General features: G+C 39.8%; 3 protein-coding genes across 3 annotated transcripts; 2 read left to right on the forward strand and 1 right to left on the reverse strand.

Annotated features, from left to right (window-relative positions):
* Positions 1 to 10,420: 10,420 nt before the first annotated feature.
* parla (presenilin associated, rhomboid-like a) lies at positions 10,421 to 13,738 on the forward strand (the record flags this gene model as incomplete). The annotated part of the gene is made up of 10 exons (XM_083889921.1): positions 10,421 to 10,503; positions 11,325 to 11,508; positions 11,598 to 11,693; positions 11,811 to 11,943; positions 12,262 to 12,357; positions 12,478 to 12,627; positions 12,736 to 12,806; positions 12,903 to 13,004; positions 13,275 to 13,372; positions 13,502 to 13,738. The coding sequence occupies 10 exons, from the start codon at positions 10,421 to 10,423 to the stop codon at positions 13,653 to 13,655; spliced, it is 1,167 nt and encodes a 388-aa protein (XP_083746047.1). The 3' UTR covers positions 13,656 to 13,738.
* Positions 13,739 to 14,798: 1,060 nt separating this feature from the next.
* extl2 (exostosin-like glycosyltransferase 2) lies at positions 14,799 to 17,607 on the reverse strand. The gene is made up of 5 exons (XM_083889922.1): positions 17,548 to 17,607; positions 16,040 to 16,491; positions 15,878 to 15,948; positions 15,497 to 15,612; positions 14,799 to 15,207 (listed from the first exon to the last, which is right to left on the reverse strand). The coding sequence occupies exons 1-5, from the start codon at positions 17,550 to 17,552 to the stop codon at positions 14,802 to 14,804; spliced, it is 1,050 nt and encodes a 349-aa protein (XP_083746048.1). The 5' UTR covers positions 17,553 to 17,607; the 3' UTR covers positions 14,799 to 14,801.
* Positions 17,608 to 18,267: 660 nt separating this feature from the next.
* LOC310927893 (glyoxal reductase) lies at positions 18,268 to 23,744 on the forward strand (the record flags this gene model as incomplete). The annotated part of the gene is made up of 7 exons (XM_083890302.1): positions 18,268 to 18,340; positions 19,522 to 19,770; positions 20,814 to 20,918; positions 21,022 to 21,113; positions 21,476 to 21,658; positions 21,792 to 21,851; positions 23,136 to 23,744. 7 exons carry the CDS (start codon positions 18,268 to 18,270, stop codon positions 23,229 to 23,231), a joined length of 858 nt encoding a protein of 285 aa, XP_083746428.1. The 3' UTR covers positions 23,232 to 23,744.
* Between the last annotated feature and the right edge of the window lie 75 nt (positions 23,745 to 23,819).

Genomic DNA, 23,819 nt, shown 5'->3' on the forward strand with positions numbered 1-23,819 from the left:
AGGGCACTGCCCACGTCACTGCGTGATGAAACTCCTATAAGCACCACCAGTGCAGCAGCAGCAGCAGCAACAGTAGAAGTGGAAGAAGTAGTAGAAGTCCTATAAATCACAGTTTCTGTGCACGAGTAGGCGTCCTGATTTACATAAAGCAGTCACGTGATTTCGTGAGACTGATTTCAGTGAATAATAATGAAGGAAGTGATGAAATGTGTTAATATTTACAAATATTTTGTTGAAAAATTACTCAAATCTTGAAAACAACCTTGTTTGCTCAACCTGGTCTTGTTTTGTCTTAATTTGCTTCATTAAATGTGTCTGTAAACACTACTTTGGTAAATAAAAGGGCATTAAAGTGTTAATTTATGATATTGGAGGTCTGTTATTAAACCAGATTATTTGGCTCATGCATATAAGTTGAAGGAGCCAACTCCTTAGCTGCAATGACTGTCCATTCTTAAAGTAACCAAAGCTGTTTATCAGATGTTGTAAACCAAAAAACATTAGATGTGTTTTGCTGCTGAATAAATACAGAAAGGACAGAGTTTTACATCCTAACATGTGAACGTCACAATTGTTTTATGTACATGCTTCAGTGACTTTCTTTAGTCTATTTTGTTTATGAATCAGGATCCAAACGTGAAGATTCTAGATCTCATTCTGTATTGGCCCGAGTTGTGAAACTGAAGGTCCAACTTCCAACTCTAGGGGGTGCTGTGACATAAGAGACAAATGACCAGACTAAACACAAAGGATTGATTTTGTTATACTCAGTGACATTACTGCTCACAGCCACAGTCAACTGCAGCACTGGCTTTACATACTGCTGCATTTATACCTCACCACTGTTTTCTTTCTTGTCAAACACCACAAGGACAACACACATTATGACCTCGACTACCTTTAGAACATGCCCTCGCTGTTTTAAAAATAAATAAATATATAAATATATATATACACACATCATACATAAATTAGTTTTTGCGTCAGCAAAAGGATTCACCGCCAGCATCCATATCCAAATCAGGAAGGTCAGAGAGGAGTAAAGAGGTGGCAGCGAGGCAGGAAGGCAGGGAGTGAGCTGGCATTTATGGAGTCACAGATATTGTGACGGTGCTGTATAATCAGCTCACACTGTTCTGACTCACTGCAAAGCCAATCACTATGATATGTAGGACAACAATATAGCACTGTGAACTGTAGAAACGAGGGCTATGGCACAGAGGATGTGGGGCAAACTAAAACACAAGTCGATCGAACTGAGTTTACATACAGCATATTTGTGAGCAAAACAAATTGTGTCTGAATTACGTGAACCTGTTTATTATCACTTCACAGACGTGTGTAGTTATGCCAGAATGCCATACGTTTATTTACCTCATTTCCACTCAATCAGCTGAGATGATTAAAGCATGTTTAAATTTACTATAACCAACAAAACTAAAGTGTCCTAATGATTAGTTGAAAAATAAAATAAAAGCAAGAGCTGTACACAAAAATAATAATAATAAAAAAAGGAAAACTCCTTTTTCTTCAGTATGGTAAGGTAGATTTTTGGAGGCATCCACTTTCAAAACGTCAGCATTTTATAGAGTAAGATAAATACAGTGAAGGTCAATCTTTTTTTTCTTACTTTGACAGATTTATGGTGTAAATATGCAATTCACACATCCATCTTCTACCACTTTATCCTCGCGGGGGACACACGGGGAACACATGCAAACTCCATGCACAAAGTACATGAATGTACACCTACAGTATATAGTGCCTGTGAATGAAGTAGGGATTTTATATGCACATATGAGCGCAGAACTGATGTGACACTTCCTCATCATCCATGTGCAATCATGGCCCTCGATTGTGTTCACGACTGTTTTGTCCCATCTATATTTACATTTACTCAGACCTGCCTGGGGTGACTCTGCATAAAGATGCTCTTCATGGCAGCTTTCCTTTCACCTTCTGTGATTTGCCAACAGAAGAACAGTTCAAATGTTCACTTTTATGAGATGATGCTATCAGTAATTTACTCCGATTACTTTTAAGAAAGCACCACATTTTAGCAAAGTCTGTGTAGTTTAATTAGTTATCATATTGTGCCACATCAATTGATTTGAGCGATAAGATGTTTTCGATCATTTCTATGGACAAAACTAAAACATACTTACACATCTACATATTAAGCAGAATATGACATGTTCATATTTTACAGTTTTACAAGTATTATATGGTTTAACATTTGCCAGTAAGTATGGTGTTATTGTATGTTTTATCTCAAAAAGTCACATAAAAATGCATTGACAATTGTTCATTCCATTTAATGGGATTATATACAAAACCACTGATTGCTTACATTTGTAACAGTAGACGAAAAAAAATACTTATAGTTGTGAAGAATCCACATTACAGCTACATATATGCAGAACTGCAGGTAAAGCTGCAAAGCTTTGCACCAATACATTTATCAAAAATATTGTAAACATAGTTTCAGCACTTCTTTAATTTTTGGGGGGTATGACATCAACATCATCAGAGATGGTGACCCCTGAATGCGTAGAGGGGACAAAAAGTATACCAACAACTCTGCTGATGGTAACTCGCATTTGCTGAAATGCCAGAGAGCATTCTCATATTCTGCAAAGCAAAAGCAAGCCCTGCATTGTACAACAAAACTGTTCATGGTAAGCAGTAGGTGACGCTGCCAACAATCTCGCACAAAAACGGCAAGTGTGTAAACTTGAGGTTAGGGATTCGGAGAGAGTACACGACAACACAGCAACAAGATACTTGTCACAGATAAGGTAAGAGTTAGAGGTTTTCACTCTCTCAGTATCAAAGACACAACTTCTGGGGTGGGAATCCTGCTGTGTATACAGCAGCCCTTTAAACTAATAAAGAATGCATATATTATGGCTTCTCTCACTCATCTTGCATCACTTTATCCTCTGCATGAGGGAGCGCCGGTTCTATTCCCAACCGACATGGGTCGCTAGTCCATCACAGGACCACATAGACACAAACAACCATTCAATCTGCCTAATCCCCAAATCTACATGTTTTTGGACTGTGGGAGGAAACCAGAGAACCCAGAGAAAACACACACACACACACACACACACACACACACACACACACACACACACTGGGAGAACATACCAAACTCCATTCAGAAAGGCCCTTGTTCCAACTGGGTCGCAAAACCTGGGTCTTCTTGCTGCAAAGGCAAGAGTGCTAACCACTACACTTATATATTATTAAAAAACTTATTTCCAAAGTTTCAGGTGAATTCACAACATCACTGCAGCCGTTTTAGCGTGGGAGCAGCACTTGTGTGTACACATTCTTTCTTTGCAAAGCATGCATGAAAATTATTGATGATTATATTTACATAATTTGTTTGCACAGCATGGAAAAAGTTGTTATTTTCACTAAAAAAGTGTCAACAGCCCTCCCATTCCACCCTCTCTTAGTGTGCAGTATTCCCAATAAAATTACAGTTTAAACATGATTTTCTCTTAACTTAACACCCTGTAAAGACAGTATATGATAACCATTAACTTTAAACAGCTCAGGATCAGATGGAGCATATTCTCATATGCAACAATAAAATAAGAATGAATAAAATTATCAAAAATTATAATTAGACAAGAAAACTGTATTCATTATCAGAGAAAAAACTGCTTTTGCAATGCATGTATGTTTACAGAGGAGACAAGTCTGGCAGAAACTACTGGTACAACAGCACAGAAAAACAACAATTACACTGATACTGTTTTCCTAACAGCTAACCTGTGATATAAAAGATTGAATAAACAAGTAAATAAATAAGACCATCATTATAAATGGAGCCATAGAGACAACAAGAGTCACGGCAAAGAGCATAAACACAGCAAACTCAACTAAAATGACCGATACAGGACAGTTATTCAACTGATTTGCATTGTCAGCGTTGTTCTGATGTTCAACTGCACATGTGGCACAAAAACTTCCACAGAGCAGAGGTGAAAGAAAAGACCCACAAGGGATCAATGAGATCACATGAATCAAAAAGCAACTACAATACAAGGTGACCGATAAATTGCTGTGGCAGAGAGTGTGTTAGTGAAACAACAAGACAACATCAATTATATTGTGCCGAAAAGTGAAGTATAAAGCATTTTCAGCCTCCATGAGTGGGATGAATGAACAAAACCTGTACTAATCCCAGTTTTGTTTCAAGAAAACAAGCAGTGGTGTGGTCTACGTGATACGCAGGTATACAGGGTATATACCCACAACAAAAAGGCCAGGATTTCGGTATAACCACTTAAAAATGGGCATTCATACGCATCAACTCTGTTTTTTTGACATACATTATACTCATGTAATTTGTTTTTGCAAACAAAGGGAAGAGATGACTGTCGTTTTCATTAAAAACACTAAATATAATAAAAATGCATCATATGCATACTCTTTTTGTAGGTTTGTGTGCTGCTGGTTTGGCAACCCATGCTGACAGTATACAGTACAGTAGACCACACTACACCACTGGTTGAGAGGGTGTGGAAAGTGTGCAGAACAGAATCCCCATGTCCAGTTTAACTTGTTCTAGGTATTCTTGCCTCAAGAAAACAGGACAGAGTGAGAGGGAAAGGTTACCCTACTTTAACAAGGGCACCTTACCCAAATATACTGTGGGGGATGTGCTTATTTTGTGCTTTATAGCCCAAGGTTCCCTACTCTTTCCTGCAAAAGCTGCAAACACAACCAACCCCACATGCTCTTTCGGACTAAGTTGTGCATCTTTTCCATGTGCAGTGTAATGCAACCACAGGATTATACAGCTCTTAAAACATCTGCATCTGTAAAGTCCATTACTGGCAGAGTTGAAAAGCTTTGTCAACAACACGCTCGCTGAGCTCTGAGGCCATGTCACCGCTGCTGCTCTGGGAACAGCAGTGTGCATTCATCTCACCGAAAAGAAGTGGAGAGCCAGCAGTTTTTTTGTCTAAATCAGCTGACAGCACTGATGGAGTCAAGGGAAGCTCAGTCGTTTACCATGCGCAACACCGGCACTGGAAACACCGTGCAGCCTGGATATTTAAGTTAAAGCTCTCGTGCATTTCACTACATGTGGACTAATGTTGATAAATTCACCTCGCGCCAGATGCATGGATGCTTAAAGGGAGAGCGCGGACCTATGTGAGGATACAGCAGCAGCAGCAGCCTCGCGCTGCAGCAGCGAGACATGTGCTGAGATGTGTGGACAGTTTTCCACACATGCACACAATCAACTTCTGCCCTTCATTATTACAGTAGCTACTGCATGCAGACAAAGTTAGATACTAGGCTTCCTGACTGTGTTCCGCAGTGTGTGTTTAGAAGAACACGCACACACACCAGCATCGCATAACAATACTAATGTTGATGATAATAATAATAATAAAAACAACGATTAATCATTTCTTAATAACAAATAAAAGAATAACTTAGACACGTGAAAGTTGACTTACCGGCGTTTTTGTCACCCATGTCCCTTAGCGGTGCAGAAGTTGGAGACACTGCCGGTGTGAGGTGAGGGACTGCGCCTGGAGCACGAGCGCGCTCGAGTCTTGAGCTGGGACAGCGAGCCGGGCACAGACAGCAGAGCAGATGAGAGCAGATGAGAGCAGAGGAGACAGAGGCAAGTTCCAAGTCATGAACTGTAACACGAGCTCCCCCCTGGGATTCTGGTCAAGTGGAATAGGCTTCACTTTAGTGTGGAGCTCGTGCTTACTGACCCTCCCGCGGAGTTTCTGAGTCAGGTGGACTGACGAAGTAAAGGTAAAGAACCAGAGAGGGGTGGGACTGATTGCGTGTGCGTGTGTGTGTGCGTGTGTGTGTGTGTTTTGCTGCAGAGTGTAGGCTACAGTACAGTATCTCTTGATTCTTGATGCAGGAGTAGCTACTGTGAGTTTGTCAGGAGCTGTTCTTTCACTCTAGTGCTGAAACAGTAACATAACAGGAGTAGAGTACAGTAACAACACAGTATAATGATTTGTAATATTATGGCACTACCATCTTATTTCGAGTGCAATTTCCAGCTAATAATATGATAAGATAATAAATAAAACAATAAATATAATATGATAGCTCAGCTGTATATATCATATGTATCCCTGTGTGTGTTTGTGTGTGTAATAGCTTGATCATGAGAATCACTATAGGCCACAATCAGAGTTCACATAAAAATAATGTTTGTGAATCAAATTTGACAATTTCATTAAATTATCATTTTCTTCCTCTCATTTTCTGGCCGTTGAGACTTAAACACGACTAAAAAAAATGACAAAAATCAACTGTCCGATCATCATCTGTCTCACTTCTCCTTCTCTTCTTCTTTTCTGGGTTGTTCGAATTAAAGAGATGACTTTAGGATTTGTCAACCAGAATCTAAATAAATCCAGGTTTTTTTTTCCTGTGACGCTTATATTAAAAACATATCTAATTCATACATGGAGTATAGACTTAAAGTAAACAATTCCACACCCAGCAACACAACCATGCTAGATATAGGTGGTTATTTACCACATGCTCTTCAATCAGCCTGCTCACTGCAGTATAAGCAATGGATTCTGTGCTTTAATAATATCTGTTTCCCATAATCGTCTAACCTCATCCTTTCTGGTTCTATACTAGTCCCTTAACACTGTGCTTGTCCATCATGTGCTGGTTAGAATTACTGGAAATTGTGCTTGAACAGCAGAGCTTCTCTGTTTATATAGCAATCCATCACTTTGATTTTTTTTTTAAATATTGGGAATTTAATCCGTCTATTCTGTAGACATTCACTGCAGAGGTCAGAGCGTTTAGAGACTATCAATAAAATCATGTTTGAACAGGAAATACCAGCATAACTTTCAATAGCGTTCATATCATGTGACCTGCTGGCACAAAATCATGTGCATCACAGTGTTTTTATTAGATGTTTAACATGTATTATATCATATATGAAGAGTCATATATAGAGATGATTACTATGACAATGGCTTCCATTCCCACCGACTATAATTCAATGAAATGAATGGCTATTATATATCAATATCAATAGCTTCTATGCCTGTGTGTCTATGAAAAGAGCAACATGATCCACTCACACAACAGCACAGTATGGTCCTTCAGACTATAAAGACCATAAAGATTCTGAATGGAACATAATCTTTGAAATGCACAAAGGTGCGAGGATATACATGATTATTATTATTTCAACCATTTACTGCTAAATGAATATTAATCTCCACCTCTAATCTACAGTTATGAATATCCTCACCCACCTGCTGACCACAGGCAGATGATTGTTTGCCCAGAGGCATCAATATTTAATGAGTCAATCACAGATCAGTAGTCATGTTCTGAGCATCTGATTCCATACCGTGCCTGTTCTTTGATTATCCTGCAGCAGAATTATGATTCTGATAGGTGTAAAAACACCAGTCTGTGCATTCAGGATGAGCCAGTGTAATGGGTTTGTGCAAAAGGCTCTCGAGTATCTTGTTATAGTGTTGTGTAAACAACTCATGTTGCCGTGAACTCCCAGAGCTCCCAAATTGATTCAAGTGACTCCTCCAAAACATTCTGGAAAAAGTAAAAGTGCTTTATTAAATTAAAAGTGTCTTTGTGTTTATGGTATCACGCTGTGCACTCTCCTGTGGTCATTTTGGGTAAATAAACCTCAGAAATGATGTGAAATCCCACTCACTCTCTACATTACACAGCATGATAACACACCAAACATTCAGCTTTAAAAATCATCAGGAAAACCATCAAAAAAACAAATGACAGTGTGATATTACCTAAGCGGTCCATTGATCAGTGTCGTAGAAAGCTCCTTGTCAGCACTCTGATGGGACGCTATGGTAACAGCTAGAGTTTCCTCTGATGGTATAAAAAGAATGTTCTGCTGGTATAAGATGTTTCTACCCTTTGTGTTGAAACAGAAGCCTCAAGGCCAAATGATGCTCGGCATCAGCTCGTGGCTCCAAATCACAGCACAGATGCATCAGAGTTTGCTTCATTCATCCCTGTGAGCGTTTACCGTCACTGCAGTGGGATGAATAATGGAAGCAATTTAACGACGGTTGTTCTAAATTTCACATATTGCACTTCCTTTCGCGAAGACCCCGCGTGCCCTTTTGCCGACACAGGCAAATTTTGGCTGGCGTCGGTTCGCAGCGAATCGATGAGAGGACCTGAAAGAGGACACCTCTGCTGGGAAAAAATGCACTGCATTGATCAGAAAGAAACCTAAAGTCCTCTATAGATTCAGAGAGAATATTGTGTGTGTGACAAGGTTTGCAGCATATAGAACACAAACAGCTTCTACCTTAGTTAACTCTGGTTGCCACTTAAATATTAATGATTCTCACCCTTTTTTTTTTTTACTGGCCTCCCCACCTCAATCTGTCCTGTGCTTGTTCCTATCACTGTAATCCTTCCTTTCCCTCCTCTGCTCTTGTCTTCACTCCTCCTTGTATTCCTGTTCTCCCTCACCACTGTGTCCTCCCCTGCCCCAGACCTGTACCCATAGGATATCACCTAACTTGGCATTGTGTCCTTGGGTTCCTACAGTGACAAAGGCATATTGCTCTCCATTCTTTGTCCACTGTATTTTCTATTTCCTGAACCAGCACCCCCTTCTTTTATGCATAATGTCAAATTCCCTCACCGGGATGCGATTGTATTATAAAGTCCCAGTGGGATGCACCGTCCGCTTCAGTCATTATTAATCACCTATACAGCTGCAACAGCACTTCTTCAAAACATTTTGCTCCACCTCTTTATTGCAGGATTTTCGTGGAGAAAATTGTCCACAGCTGAAGTAGCGCATGGAGTCAAGTGCACTGAAGGAGAGGCCCAGTTACGCTGCAGACACTGCAGTGCAGCCTCTAATGGTAAATTCTACCTTCTTCGCTTATTTGTGGAGTCACTGGCAAGCTTGTGAGAAGTTTGTGGAACTTGTCCAGATGCCAACAGCAGCAGCTAATGCTATCAATACTGCTCAGCTTCTGACTTGTTAGGTTTTTGGGGTTTTTAGAGGGGGGAAAAATAACTTTTGTGTGCTTACTGTGTGTTTTTTATAATAAGACAGAGAATAAAAATTTGAATGATTACTTATATTTTTATCACTTCTGAACAAATTAAGCCCTGTATATCATACAGTGCTTCCACTTACGCCCAAAACTTTTACTTTCATGTAATATTTATAATTTGGATTAGAGTAAATTACTGTGTCTGTGTAAAATCTGAAAATAATGGACTACAGTCTAATATTGAACAATTTAATATATACATATATATATATATATATATATATATATATATATATATATATATATAAATATACGCACATATATATCAAACTATATATTTCAGTGTGTGCTTTAATGTATAATTTAAATTCTTTATAATTAAAGGTGATTTATAGCAATAATCTTTTTCATTCACATATGTTTGGCTTTACACCAATACAGTATACCTCCAGATTACTTAAAAGTACTCCCATTACCATGTGTGACCATACAATTACTTTCCTCTACCACTAGAGGGGAGTGAAGAGCACCCTATGAATGTGCAAAACAGATGTCCACAGTTACCAGTGCTAGTACTTACAGTAAACCACTTGGAATAACTTTAACCACATCAGGGATTTAAGTCAGTCGTGGTTTGGCTCGCAGTTTGGGGAATAGTGCACTATATGAAAATAAAAAGATAAAAATAACACTCTACAGGGCAATAAATTGTACAAGATGGTGTTATAATTCAAAGGAAGTGAAATAAAAAGCATATTATATAGATAAGCTATGTGTTATTTTGCATATTTCTACATTTTTACATCCATATAAACAAGAACATGTGGTTCTCAAATGTTACACTGGAAAGGGGTTCTTTCAAAGTTCTCAGATTAGTCCATCAAATATTGTTAATCATTGGGTCAATAGGCTTTTTTGATTAAAAGTTTCATATTGCAATGAATGGTAAATTAGTTTTTCATTTTGTATTCTGATATAGTTCATATATGATGTTCTATTCACACAATTAAATTAACAATTAAAGTCAAATTATTCCAAAGGAAGCATGAGTTGGTCCAGATAATTGATATACTGTATCTATTTTGTATCTTGCAGGGAGAGATAGAGGGGGGAAAACTGGACAATCGCGAGTATTGCCTGTTGCTTAAGAATTCCACCAAATGTGTTTTGCATAAACGTAATATGTTCCCGTATTCGACAAAAACATAGATGACAACATGGATAAATTAACATGCGCACGTAAACGACATAAATATGTCATCCTCCACCTCACGAGTGAAACTCAAAAGTCCGACATTTTGAACGAGTCCTCAAACTCACCAGTAAAGCAGTGGGAGGGACTTAGACCGGAAGTTTGTTTCACAAACATCACAAAGATGGCGTGGAGAGCTTGTGTGATGATGAAATGGACCAAAACAGAGTTTTTCAGGTCCAGTAACACTGCGACACGAAGCTGCAGGTGAGTGAATCTGAATGTGACAGTGTGTTTTATCCCAAACAAACGTTAAAACAAACTAATTACACTGACGGACATTTGTTATTAGCTAACTGTCATTGCAATGAGAGCCACGGCTCTGAGGACAGTTGTTCATCTGTGGTGTTATTTTCCTGCTACAACCCTGGTAAATATGAAATAACGCTGGTTCCTGGTCAAAGTAGGAGGAGGAACCGAACTGTTTAGTAATACCAACACTTCAGTATATTGTATTATAGTGTAACGCCTACTGTACTTACTGAAAAAATAAATAAAATATAACAATAATAATAATAATAATATATATAACAAACCAATGTTTGCAACTAAAAGAAAAATAGTAACATGAGCACATCTCACTAGGAAACTGAAACACAGATCCAGTGACAAAGAAACTAATAAGATAGTATTGTATCATGTCGTTTAGATATTGTCATAGAAAAGCTCATGTAAGACGTGGACATATTGCTGAAGCTGAAACCAGGCATCACAATGGTGAAGAAAGGAGATTTGAATGTGACATTATTGTGACACACAACCATCTCTAGGGTTTACAGAGAATGGGGGAAAAAGAGGAATACTTTACCAGGACATCGAATTGCCACAAAATGCTGAAAATGCTCAAAAGTTGCTTAAAAATTACACTCGAATAAGTAAATAACAGCTAATGTCTCTACTGCCAGTGCTGTGATACTTTAAGTTGGATTGCCTCACCCCTTAATCATTTGAAATAAATTTAAAGAAAGTCGAGTCATAGAGTCGAGCTGTACATTACGTTTAAATCCATTTTACCATGTACCATGCAGATTCAATCTCTGCAACCAACAGAGATGTGGTTTCCGTCGCGAGGCCAAAAGGCCGGACACAAAGAAGGGCAATGGCAGTAAAGAAACAAACCCTTCACCCCATGAAGCTAGCACACCAGGTCCCCCACCTCGTCCCGTGACCCCCAGGATGACCCTCTTCAAACCGCTAATGTTCACCATTGGGGTAGGTTCGCTCCTTGTGATACTTGAATGATTTACCTCATTTAAATTGGACAGCATGAGTCTGCTGGACGTTGTCTGACTTCATGTCAGTTTACAGGGTGCTCCTTTGGTGCTGCTGCCATTCTGCAGTACGAGAACCTGAGGTCAAGGATTCAGACTGCAAAAGATGAAGAGGGGACAGAAAAAGTGAGGTTTCATTGGTAAAAGCTGTTGTCTCTCTCCTTCACTGCTGCCATCTTGTATTATTACTGTAACCAATTGGCTGCTTGCTGTGCTTAAGCTTTTCCTTTCTTATATTATCAGGGTACCCAGGACATGGCATACTGGCATGACTGGTGGAACCAGTTGTCAGGCTTGCAGCGGCAGCTCATCCTCCTCATGTCCATGATGGATGACTTCTGGAGCAGCCTCACAGAGGGACAGAGGACTGTCACAGGTAGTTTATTTTGCGAACAGACTGAAATCGAGAGACTAGCATTCCATTTATCCATCTTCTACCACTTTATCCTTCACATGAGGGTCGCTGGTGCCAATCCCAGCTGACATGGGGCCAAAGGCAGGCTACTCACAGGGCCACAGAGACAACCATTCACTCTCATATTCACACCTACGGGTAATTTAGTGTGTCCAATTTGCCTAATCCCCAAATCTCCATGTTTTTGGACTGTAGGAGGAAACCAGCGCATACACGGTGAGAACAAGACTAGCATTGAAATGTTTCTTCATGGGATCTTTCCCTGTTAATGTTTTCTAGGCATCATTGCAGTGAATGCTGTGGTCCTGTGTTTGTGGCGAATCCCGTCGATGCAGAGAAGCATGATTAAGTACTTTACTTCCAACCCAGCCTCCAGTGAGTATGCCTGTTCAGAGTGACACTAGTGACATTCATGTTCTTGTAATATTTGGAATTGGGGTACCTGGCATGTAAGCAAGCACCCACATTCAACGTGTCCATTTCTGTCTCCGCCAGAAACACGCTGCCTTCCCATGGTCCTGTCCTCCTTCAGCCATTACTCCATCATCCACATGGTGGCTAACATGTATGTCCTGTGGACATTCTCCTCTGGCATTGTCTCACTCTTAGGGAAGGAACAGTTTCTCGCCGTCTACCTGTCTGCCGGTGAGCTGAGTTAACTGGTCACCTGAACGGGAATGGGAAATACATAAGTAATCAAATATAAAAAGAAATGCTATGCAATATCTTGTTCTGTAATTGTCTTTTTTCCAGGTGTGATTTCCACAATGGTTAGTTACATGTGTAAAGCAGCCTCTGGACGTCTCTACCCATCATTAGGAGCTGTAAGATATTTGATAAACCAGTCACAAAGCTTGACACACACATAAGACATACAGTAATTCAAGCATTTTAATCTGTCCTTTTGTTTTGTTCTGTAGTCTGGTGCTGTAATGGCAGTGCTGGCCGCAGTCTGTGCTAAAGTGCCAGAGGCTAAACTTGGCATCATCTTCCTCCCTATGGTGACTTTAACAGCAGGAAGTGTAAGAAAGACACACTTGATAGTACATACAAGTCTGTTTAAGTGTTTTAATTTGCACTTGTGGTCCTATGAATACAGTAAACCTCTTTTTGGTAATGAATATTCAAGTATTTACAAGACTGATGACATTTGAATGCTGAATTCTTGCTGCAGGCGTCTGTGCGTAAACCAAATGAACAGAGAGCTGTGCATGAACGAGTGATGGTGTATGTGTGCGTGTCTAAATTACACGGCATTGTTTGTGACCACATTCCTGTTAATTGTATTTCAGGCGCTGAAAGCAGTTGTTGCCATAGATGCAGCAGGGCTTATTCTGGGATGGCGGTTCTTTGACCACGCAGCTCACCTCGGCGGAGCCCTGTTTGGAATGTGAGTATCGCACCGTTAAATCATTTCCAAGAGCAGTAACAAATTCCTTTTAAACTGGTGGGTCATGACAAAACCCCTGTTCTGCAAGAAATGCATTACACCTCAAATGTTTTTTTATCTGTCCTACAGATGGTATGTGGCATATGGTCACAAACTCATCTGGAGAAAGAGGGGGCTGTTTGTAAAGTTATGGCATGACATACGTTCTCCTGGAGGTGGGGGATCCAGGCCTGGAGGCGGGTCTGGAGCCAGTGGTGATGTTGGAGGGCCAAGACCACAATAATTCTTGACAATCCCTCCTGTAAAAGTCTACAGTAACCTCAGAATATGCAAAGACATTTTAACTGCTGAGATGGAGGAGGTGTATTTTTTATCAGTAAATATAGTATGGAAAACAGGTCAGAGTTCAAACCTCTTGTTTCACTTTCCAGATGTTTAGTGATGGTTAGTTTGAAGTCACACTTCAAACTAGCAATATGACCTACCTCTTCATAATGTAAAGCTCTTTAACCTTCATTCTTTTGTCATTTAATTAAATCTGCTTATGTTGCTATTTGTTCTTTTTATATATTTTTATGTCATGAAAAAAAAAAATTGTTATTTAACTACTGCTCCATTTCCATTAGTTGCCCCGATTTAGCCAAACCAGCCAGACCATAAATGTACCAGACATCAATCCTGAGGTTGTAACAAACAAGTTTATATTGTCAATCATTTGCTTTGGTTGAAAATACATACATGCACATCTGTGCAAAGTTGTGAAGTGGAAATACTGCTCATATCAGTCATTTTGCCTTGAATCCCTGCATCTATGGCAGACATGTACAGAAAAACTGAGCGTAAGGACACTAACCCCCACACATGACCTTTCAGTCATTGACTTTAGTTTCGGATCTGTGTTCACTTGATTCTAGACAAAGTTATTTGTTCTTCCACAGATACTGCCTTTACAAACAGTGTGGACTTTAATAAACACCATGATTCAGTTTATCTGATTATAGACATGACTCATAAGGCTTAAATGTAGCATGATACTCCTGTTTCGAGGTTTTTTTTTTTTTTACCAAAATCTACTAAATTTGTAGATGCAGTACACAAGCTCCACAGAAAAATGACCCAATAAAACTGATAAATGTATCAATACCAAAATTGTTTTTGTAAATCATTCAGGAACAAAGCAAACTGGAAATGCAAATCTAAGAGTACCAACTGTTGTGTCTAATTTCACAACAATACTGAGGGAAGATGCAGCTTTGGCAACAGTACAGTTTACCGTTTTGAAATGTGGACAGTGCACAGATCACACATACTGTACATAAATATCAATAATACTTGTGGGTAACTAACCAAAATCCTCAGATCAGTTGACTCGGCAGATGGAAACTTGAGTTTTCTTTCAGTCAAAGTCAGTCAGTGATGCTGCACAGCCTCAGCCTCCACTCTTATGGTTGGCATAGCTGGGGAATCCAAACTGTGAGACCATCAGGTTGGAGAAGCAAAGAGGCATGAAGCCATAAATCTGTGTAAGCCTGTTGAGACAGTAGGATCTCTGAAGAAGGTGCTCAGGACGATGCCACATGCCCTGGTACCCACTGCTGGCCTCTTTTTCCAGGTTGCGGAGGTCCACGGGTTTTACAAAGACCCCAGAGGGTTTGTTGATTCTGCCTATGGACTTCAAGTGTTTCCTCAAATACAGAGATACAACGAAGTTCATTGCAATGTCATCACAATTCTGCGTGTCATCCACCAGTGCATGTACTGCTACAGGTTGGTCCTGGAAGAGTTGCAGGTAGCGGTGGTGGAAAAAGGCAGCGCCGATTAACACCATGGAGTATCTGCAGTGAGTGGATAGAGATCAGTGAATATTCAATTAAATAATAATTGTCCTCAGGGCAATTCAACAGAACAGAACTTCACAAATCAGTGAAGACGTTATAAATAAGAATAAAAACAGTATTTCCAAATGGACATGTTTTAAGGTACACGGTTGATCTTATATCGGGGTGGCAGCATGGTCAGTGCAATATTTCCGAAACAGAAAAAGAAATGTTCTAAACAAGACATGGGGCTGAAACAAAACATGGTGATGTACTGAGTTTGAATAAAAAAAAGGATAAAGCTTACTTGTCACCACCAGCTGTCTCTGGATCCTGCAGTTCAAAGCTGCCATAGCTGTACACTCCACTTGGTGTTGAGACATGTTTCCGTGGCACAAAGCCAACAATCTGGTCTGGGAATTGCTGTGGAGCCAAGCATAAAATATGTGCATGGTGCAATTGCGAGTTTAAGGCAGGGGTTCCTAACCTTTTTGAGGATCGGAGTGCACTGCACAACTGACAGTGATCTACTATTAATAACATTTTAGTATGTATAAAGCACTGTAAAAACACAATTTAAACCATGAAAATCAATACTTAAAGGCAACCTGGATCAGTACCAGTTCTGAGAAGTTTCAGCACATATTGCTAATCAGTCTCATTCACTTTGTTTCAAAAGTATATTTACCTTCCAGACTGAGAATGCAAAACTGGTATCAGGAACACTGACCAGTGTGTCATCATCCAGCAGCAGCACAGCTTAAGGTTAGAAAAAGAAACATTACACTGCATTAAAAAGAGAAAATGTTGAAGCGTGTGCATGACGCATGATAATGGTAAATATACTGACCATCAGTGTCGATCTCAGGGAACGGCTGCAGTCTGTTCCGCATTCGATTGCTTGCCTGCTCTTTGAAGACAACAGGAACTGGGTGAGGACCCAGGGAGTTCCATAACTTAAGCGGAGCCTCCTCCCTTACATTGTTCCAGACTATGATAATCCGCTGAAGATGAGGAACAGCCTGGTAATGGTTGAGCAGTTTAAGAAGAATGTCAGTGCGATTGTATGTTTGAATGATGAGGGTGAACTTGTTGTCCCTGTTGGTGCTGTCATCATGGTGACCCTGTGGAGGATTCTCCTTAGGAGATGCTGTCCGGCGTAGCACTCCCAGGACATCGAGGCCTCCTTGTTCCTCTGCAGGAGGCAGCAGAGCTGTCAAGGCTGCGCCAACTATGAGGATCAATAGGATTGGACAAACCAAATAGGTTCGCCGGAGCCCAACGCAGCAACGCAGGAGGACCCTGCAACAAATGAGGATACGAAGGACATGTCATTTTTCTCCTCCCAATTAATTTAAACTTTGTGTTACAACTGCAACATTTTACATATTCAATGAAATGTTGCCTTAATATATAGTAGATATTGTGTATAATTGCTGTTTATTTAGAGAATGAATTGCTCTTTACTTGTTTTAATTTCTTTACTTGATTTTTTAATTGATTGTGTTTAAATTTCAAATGTATTTCCTGCCTGTAAAGCACTATGAATTGCCTTGTGTAAGAATGGTGCTATACAAATAAACTTGCCTTGCCTTTACTTATACCTTTCATTCGTTTACAAGCTACAAAACTGTCTTAGATTAAAATGCCAAATGCAAGTGGTAAACTTCTCTCCTATGGTGCTCATACTTTGATGGAGGTGCCAGTGTAGAGGCACTGTCTAATGAGCCAGCTTTACAAGTAAAGCTACATTTATACAACTACTATTGTGCACACATGTAAAGGTTACCTGAAGCACTCACAGTTAATTAAAAAGGTGTACTAGTACTATCCATTGCACACTTGAGTCAATTAAAAAAAAACCTCTTTAAATTAGTGAATCCACGTAAACAAACATTTGTAACGCAACCCTAGTCAATGGTTATGACATTTTAATATACATGGAAACAAAAAACAAGAAGGATACTGTTGCATTTGTAGATTTCAAATTACCTCTCACTGCCCATATGTAATACCATCACTGAACACTAGGGGGCTCTGTGTGGGGTCTGTAATCAACCAATGCAGCCATGATGCTACATCTGCACATTTGCTGCATCCCCCTACGCACTGCAATATTCTCAAATAAAATCCCTCTATTAAAACGTAATTCAGAGACAAAAGCCTGCATTGTTTAATAAAACAAATGTGTTAATTTTAACACACACACAAGTGCCAGTATTGTTTCCCGTTTATATTCGCAAAACATTGAAACCGCCGTGCTTATTGCTTAATCACGATAGAGCTATTCTATACATAATGCTACACATTAAGCGCTTTGCTACATTCGTTTCCATTGTAAGTCTCGACAGAACTCACCTCATTTTGTTGGCACCGATTGTAAACAACTCGCTGACTTTATATCGCCGCCATGTTGGCTCAAACCAAAGAGCCTGAAAGGAATGAGACTGGTCACAAACTAGCGTTAGCCACAACTGAGCACAGATACAGGCACGTGCTATAAAAACTGACCACTGTGTGTTAATATTGACCAAACCCTCAGGTGGTTTGAGTCTGGATATTTTTTATTTACACTGCCACATAATTAATTTCACTTTATAGTTCAAAACTACACACAAAAAGGTGTTTTAGTTCAGATTAAAAGTGAAAAAATGCATTTTTTTTTATTTATTTTTTTTTAAAGCGATAACTTAAATGATTTAAAAAGGCACTAATATACTGTACATACTAAACACATAGTCATTACAATTCCATTTTTAAAACAGGGGCGTCTTAAATGTCCGACCTTAAAACAACTTTCCTGATCTCCCACTGGTGTCAAATCTCCTCTGCCTCCAGAGATGCTAACATCTGTACTTAGACACAAAGACAAATAAAGTTGTCTAAACTGTAGCGTCTACTGTCGAGACAGATATTGTCCGGTTATCTTGGAATGTTTTTTATTTTGTTTTACTTTTTATTTATTTAAGTTGTTAAGTAGGTGGCAATTCAAAGTTTTAAACAAGCTACAAATCACTTCAGTGTCGTCAAGAATTTAAATAAATTAAGTAATTTTGCCGATTACTGCGTAGCGAGAGAATGTCACTTTCACCAGTGAGCTGTCCTACTGTCCCACTGTCCTGTGGTCTGCAGATCCCGATTTATGGACTAGGTGCGTTTGATTTATTTACTTTGGTGGTGGGGGGGGGGGGGGCATCTAATAAAGTAGCACCCTGTGTGCATTCAGACAAGAAGATAAACAGTGACATTCTGTGTACCTTGGTGTTAACTGTGGTAATTTTAGGTACTTTTGGCTTTTTATAATTTTGTAATGAAAATGTGACCTCCCCTGACCTCTGGCCTCAACAGGGCATATTGTTCACCCTGCTGCTCACTGCCTATTTTCCCCTTTTCAGACCATTCTCTGTAAATGGTGTCCTTTCTGAAATTTGGGTGTGGTTGTTGGTGCCAAACTGGTTGTCAGTGTGGTTTTAGGTGCCAAGCTGGCACTAAAAACCACACCCACTGCCCTGCAGGCTTTCGATGTTTACCTGATCTAACACTACAATAGCAAGAATGCAGGGCAGTGGCTCCCCATGAGTGAGAAACCCTGCTGTAGCATTACTGTTTCTCAAAACAGTCCTCCTGTAAATACAAATAAAATAAATTAAAGGTCGAACTGTCTAGGCCACAGGTGTCAAACTCAAGGCCCGGGGGCCAGATGTGGACCACCACTTCATTTTATGTGGCCCGGGAGTGATTAATCGGTCTTAAAAATCTGTGTTAAAATAGGTCTATGCTGCTTTAAGGCGTGCATTGACCATAAACTACATTTCCCACAATGCATGGCGATTGTGTTACCTGCAAAGCGACGGCATCCCGCTACTAGATCGCAGTGTATCATGGTATATGTATCATGCAACGAGTGAAATTGAATAATATTTATATTATTATATTTGGTTACATTTAGTTACATTTATTCTGTATGACAGTTGCATCTGGCCCTTTGAGGGTAACCATTATGCTGATGTGGCCCTCAGTGAAAACGAGTTTGACATATGTGGTCTAGGCTGTACCCTGCCTATTGCCCTATGTCAGCTGATATTGGCACTGTGACCCTCGTGTAGAGGATAAAGCGGTAGAAATTTGATGGATGGATAAATGAAAGGTGGAGAAAGAAGTTGGGCAGAGCAAGCCTCTGTTAAGGTTTCACACAATGAACTAAAAAACAGTCACTTCCTTAGGTCATAACACCATACACATACAATTTGACATTTTTGAGATTATGTCGGCAGTGACACTGGTTTGCCTCCACTTAGTCTGATAATCTCCCTCTCTCTCTCTCTAAACCAGGTACATCACATGACGGTGGATTCTCCCATGAAGCCATTGTGTATGCACTCAGTGAGTGTGGCATACGCCACATTGACACAGCCAAACGCTATTTTTGTGAGGAGAAACTGGGCAAAGCTATTCAAGAAAGTGGGCTCACACGAAGTGACCTGTGGCTCACCAGCAAACTGTGTCCAGGAGACTATGGACACAAAGCAGTAAAGAAGGCCTACCTTGAATCCTGCTCACTGATGGGGGTGGAATATTTTGGTATGGGCTGCTGTTTGGTTATTTAAAATGTCTTCATTCGCAGTTCTTGCCTCTAAATCACATGTCAAACTCAAGGCCTGGGGGCCAGATGCGGCCCGGGGGCCAGATGCGGCCCGGGGGCCAGATGCGGCCCGGGGGCCAGATGCGGCCCGGGGGCCAGATGCGGCCCGGGGGCCAGATGCGGCCCGCCACATCATTTTATGTGGCCCGCATGGTCTATGCTGCTTTAAGGCGTGTGTTGACCATAAACCACATTTCCCACAATGCATGGCGATTGTGTTACCCGTGAAGTGACGGCATCCCGCCACTAGTTTACAGTGTATCATTGTATATGCATCATGCGACGACTGAAATTGAGTTAGAAATATCCACAAATGATCCCAAAATGTCCAGGAAGAGAAAGATTGATGCAGATGGACGGCAGTTTCAAGAAAGATGGGAAGGTGAATACATTCAAGCTTCAAGGAGAAAAACCGGTATGTCTTTTGTTTAATGAGGCGGTGCCGGTTGTAAAAGATTACAATCTACGTCGGCATTTTGACACCAAACAAGGAGCCAAGTATGCCAAAGTTAGCCTTCAAGAAAAACAACACATTGTCAAAGAATTAAAAGGCAAACTGCGATCGCAGCAGAATGTGTTCACAAAGGGGTCGTACCTATGTTCCCCGTTTCTCCAAAAAAGGTCCTATGTTCCCCACTTTGTATGTGAGAGGGGAACATAGGACCCTTTTTTGAAAAAGGGTAGGGTTAGGGTTAGGGTTAGAGAAAGGGTCCTATGTTCCCCGGTCACATACAAAGCGGGGAACACAGGACCCGGGGAACATAGGTACGGTCCCGTTCACAAAAGCCATAACCAAAAATGATGCAGCAATGAAAGCTAGCTTAATTGTGGCTGGAGAAATCAATTCAAAGTCTTTTTCTGAGGGTGCGTTTACATTTAGTTACATTTATTCTGTTTTACAGTTACATCTGGCCCTTTGAGGGCAACCATTATGCTGATGTGGCCCTCACCCCTGATCTAAATGATCTCTATCTGTTTTTAGATCTGTACCTGATGCACTGGCCTGGGTTACTGACGCCTGGTCTCTCCTCTAACAGAGAAATTAGAGCAGAGACATGGAGAGCTTTGGAAGAACTTTATGAAGAAGGTACTGAACAAGGATAAACATGACAACGGGGGAAGTGTGCAAAAGCATTGTTGCCATACACAGTAGAATTAAGTCAAAGTGTGGGGATTTTCTGTTTCTATAGGACTGTGCAAAGCCATTGGAGTGAGCAACTTTTTGGTGCACCACCTGGAGCAGCTTAAGGAAGACTGCAGTGTGACGCCACATGTTAACCAGGTGGGTTTTTAAGGTCTTTACTTAAAGAAAATATAATAATAAAATGAATAGATTTAATCTGTCTATTTTTCAACATTCATAAAAGAAATAGGGTTATGATGTTTTAAAAGAAGAGCAGTCAGTATTGAACATTGTTTATAACGTCTCTACAATCTGCATGACAGTGCACTTAAGTAAAAAATAAGGCATACTTTGAATATTAAATAAATGCAAAAGGTAATCAATAAGCTAATCTTAGTCTTTCAATTTCTGAAAACTTAAATACGTATTCATTTGCAGGTTAAATAATAAACGGTCAGTGCGTCAGAAGTCCAGGTTAGACACAGATGCAATAACTACTTTGTTCTGACGTCACATAATAGGTGGAGTACCATCCTTTCCAGCAGCCCAATCACCTGATAGAGTACTGTCGACAGGAAGGGATCGTGTTTGAAGGATACAGTCCTCTGGCCAAGGGTCAAGTCCTGAAGAATCCCACCGTGCTGCAGATCGCAGCAAAGCACCACCGTACGCCCGCTCAGATCTGTATTCGCTGGAGTATTCAGGTTGTCACACTATTTCAAACATCGTCTGCCTAAAGCTGAATGGGCCTGACACATAACACTCTGCTTCTTTTGTGTGAACGCCTTTCAAATGAAATGTCATTGTTCGTTCTTTTTTTTTTGTTTGTTTTTTCAGAATGGAATTGTCACAATCCCAAAGTCCACCAAAATTAACAGGATCCAAGAAAACTTTCAAGTGAGTTTGTCACACTCTTTTGTGCCGTCCTTAAAAGCATTTTTAAGTGCTCTAAATCAGGGGTGTCAAACTCATTTTCACTGAGGGCCACATCAGCATAATGGTTACCCTCAAAGGGCCAGATGTAACCGTCATACAGAATAAATGTAACTAAATGTAACCAAATATAATCTAAGATAAAGGTAACTTCTCCGCAACATATTGTTAAATAACTTTCTGTATTTATTTCTTATTCAAGTTGCAAATATGATGCATTGTAGATGTAACCCGGTCCGCGATGGTGATGCCGTCAGTTTGCGGGTAAAGCAATTGCCATGCATTATGGGAAATGTAGTTTATGGTCAACGCTCGCCTTAAAGCAGCATAGACCTATTTTAACACAGATTTTTAAGACCAATTAATCACTCGCCTTGAGTTTGACACATGCTCTAAATATTAAATGAATTACAGTATGTTGTGGGCACTAATGCTGGGAGGTTCAGTATATGTATATCATATGTACAGTATATGTATATCAATGTTTATGCACTGTGCAACCACACTTAAAGACAAAAACACGTTAATAATTGCTATACATGTTTTGCCTCAATTTTGCAGAAAAGTTTCCGTCAGTATTTGTCGTTTACTGTCCATTAAGAGGTCTAAAATCAAGTCTCTTCAACTTTAAAACTCCATCATTAAGTATCTGATATTTTATCATGAGAATTATCAATATCGACTGATTTGAGACTTGTTTTTACCGGCACTATATCACAATATGCTGTACATTTTAAATCCAATTTCCTGCTTACTTAAAAATAAGCAACACACTCTTTTGATCCAGGAAACTGGATTTATAAAATAATAAAATACATTTTTTTTTTTTACTTTTCTTTTTTTTTTTTTACTTCTTCTGCCAAGGAAGTGGGTGTTTTTTTCCCCCAAATTTTTGTCTGAAAAAAGAGATTTTGGTAAGATTTCCTGTGTATGTGAGCTCACTCTCACGCCACTGGAGGTCACTGTAACCAGGTTCTCTTGAGTTTTCTTGGGGTAAATTATGTCATGTATTTCTTTCTAAAAAAAAAAAAAAGATCTTGACTCACGTGATTATATGAAGACAATACAATGATAAGTGTGATTGTTTTGATTTTTTTGTGTGTGATAATTAGTGGCAGTCTCTCTTAGGAAACCAGATATAGAGGCAATCAGAAGCCAGCGGTTTATCATCTGGACTGATACAGTCATTCATTTTCTCATGCCTTTCATTACCTCTTTCTCCTTCCCTTCCTCTGTTCGTGTGCACAGGTGTTTGATTTCCAGCTGGAGGACGAGGACATGGCCATGTTGCGAAGATTACATGACGGGAGACATGTCTCATGGGATCCAACAGACGTGGAGTAATGAAGTGTTGGAAAAGCACACGGTGTGTTTCTCCTGAATCTGGGTTTGTCAGCAGCTGATAATGGGAATAAAGGAAAAGTTAATCAGGTCAATGCTTAATAGTTGGCGTGGAGGAGAATTTAGAGTTGGAGTTAAGACCACACTAACTGAGACCAAGGTCCACTCCTCCACTGTGGTTTGACAGCCAGATCATTGGGAACACACCTTTCTTCTTTTCTTTTCGACAATATGTTGCCTAAAAGTTAAAGATAAAGATGGGTTCAAGGGGGTAAAGGTAAAAGGTGCATTACTGTATAAAAACCCAGTGTAAACAGTATAAACCGTTCATTCTGGTCATGTGGGAAAGAAGTTAAACTATGTGGGAAATGATGATATTTCACAGTAAAAGTGTTTGTTGTAGATAATCATATCATATAACATTTATGGTGCAAAATTAAATAAAAAATCAAGTCAATAACATACGGACAACTGTGGCAAAAACAGAATTCATATATATGTATATATGAAATTGCGGGCTGAATTAAATTGAATTTGGGGCCACAGGTTTGAGGCCTCTGGTCCAAGGGTTATGAGGTTAAATTGTGACTT

This window comes from Microchirus variegatus (genome assembly GCF_963457635.1).
Source record: "Microchirus variegatus genome assembly, chromosome: 5".
Classification (NCBI taxonomy): domain Eukaryota; kingdom Metazoa; phylum Chordata; class Actinopteri; order Pleuronectiformes; family Soleidae; genus Microchirus; species Microchirus variegatus.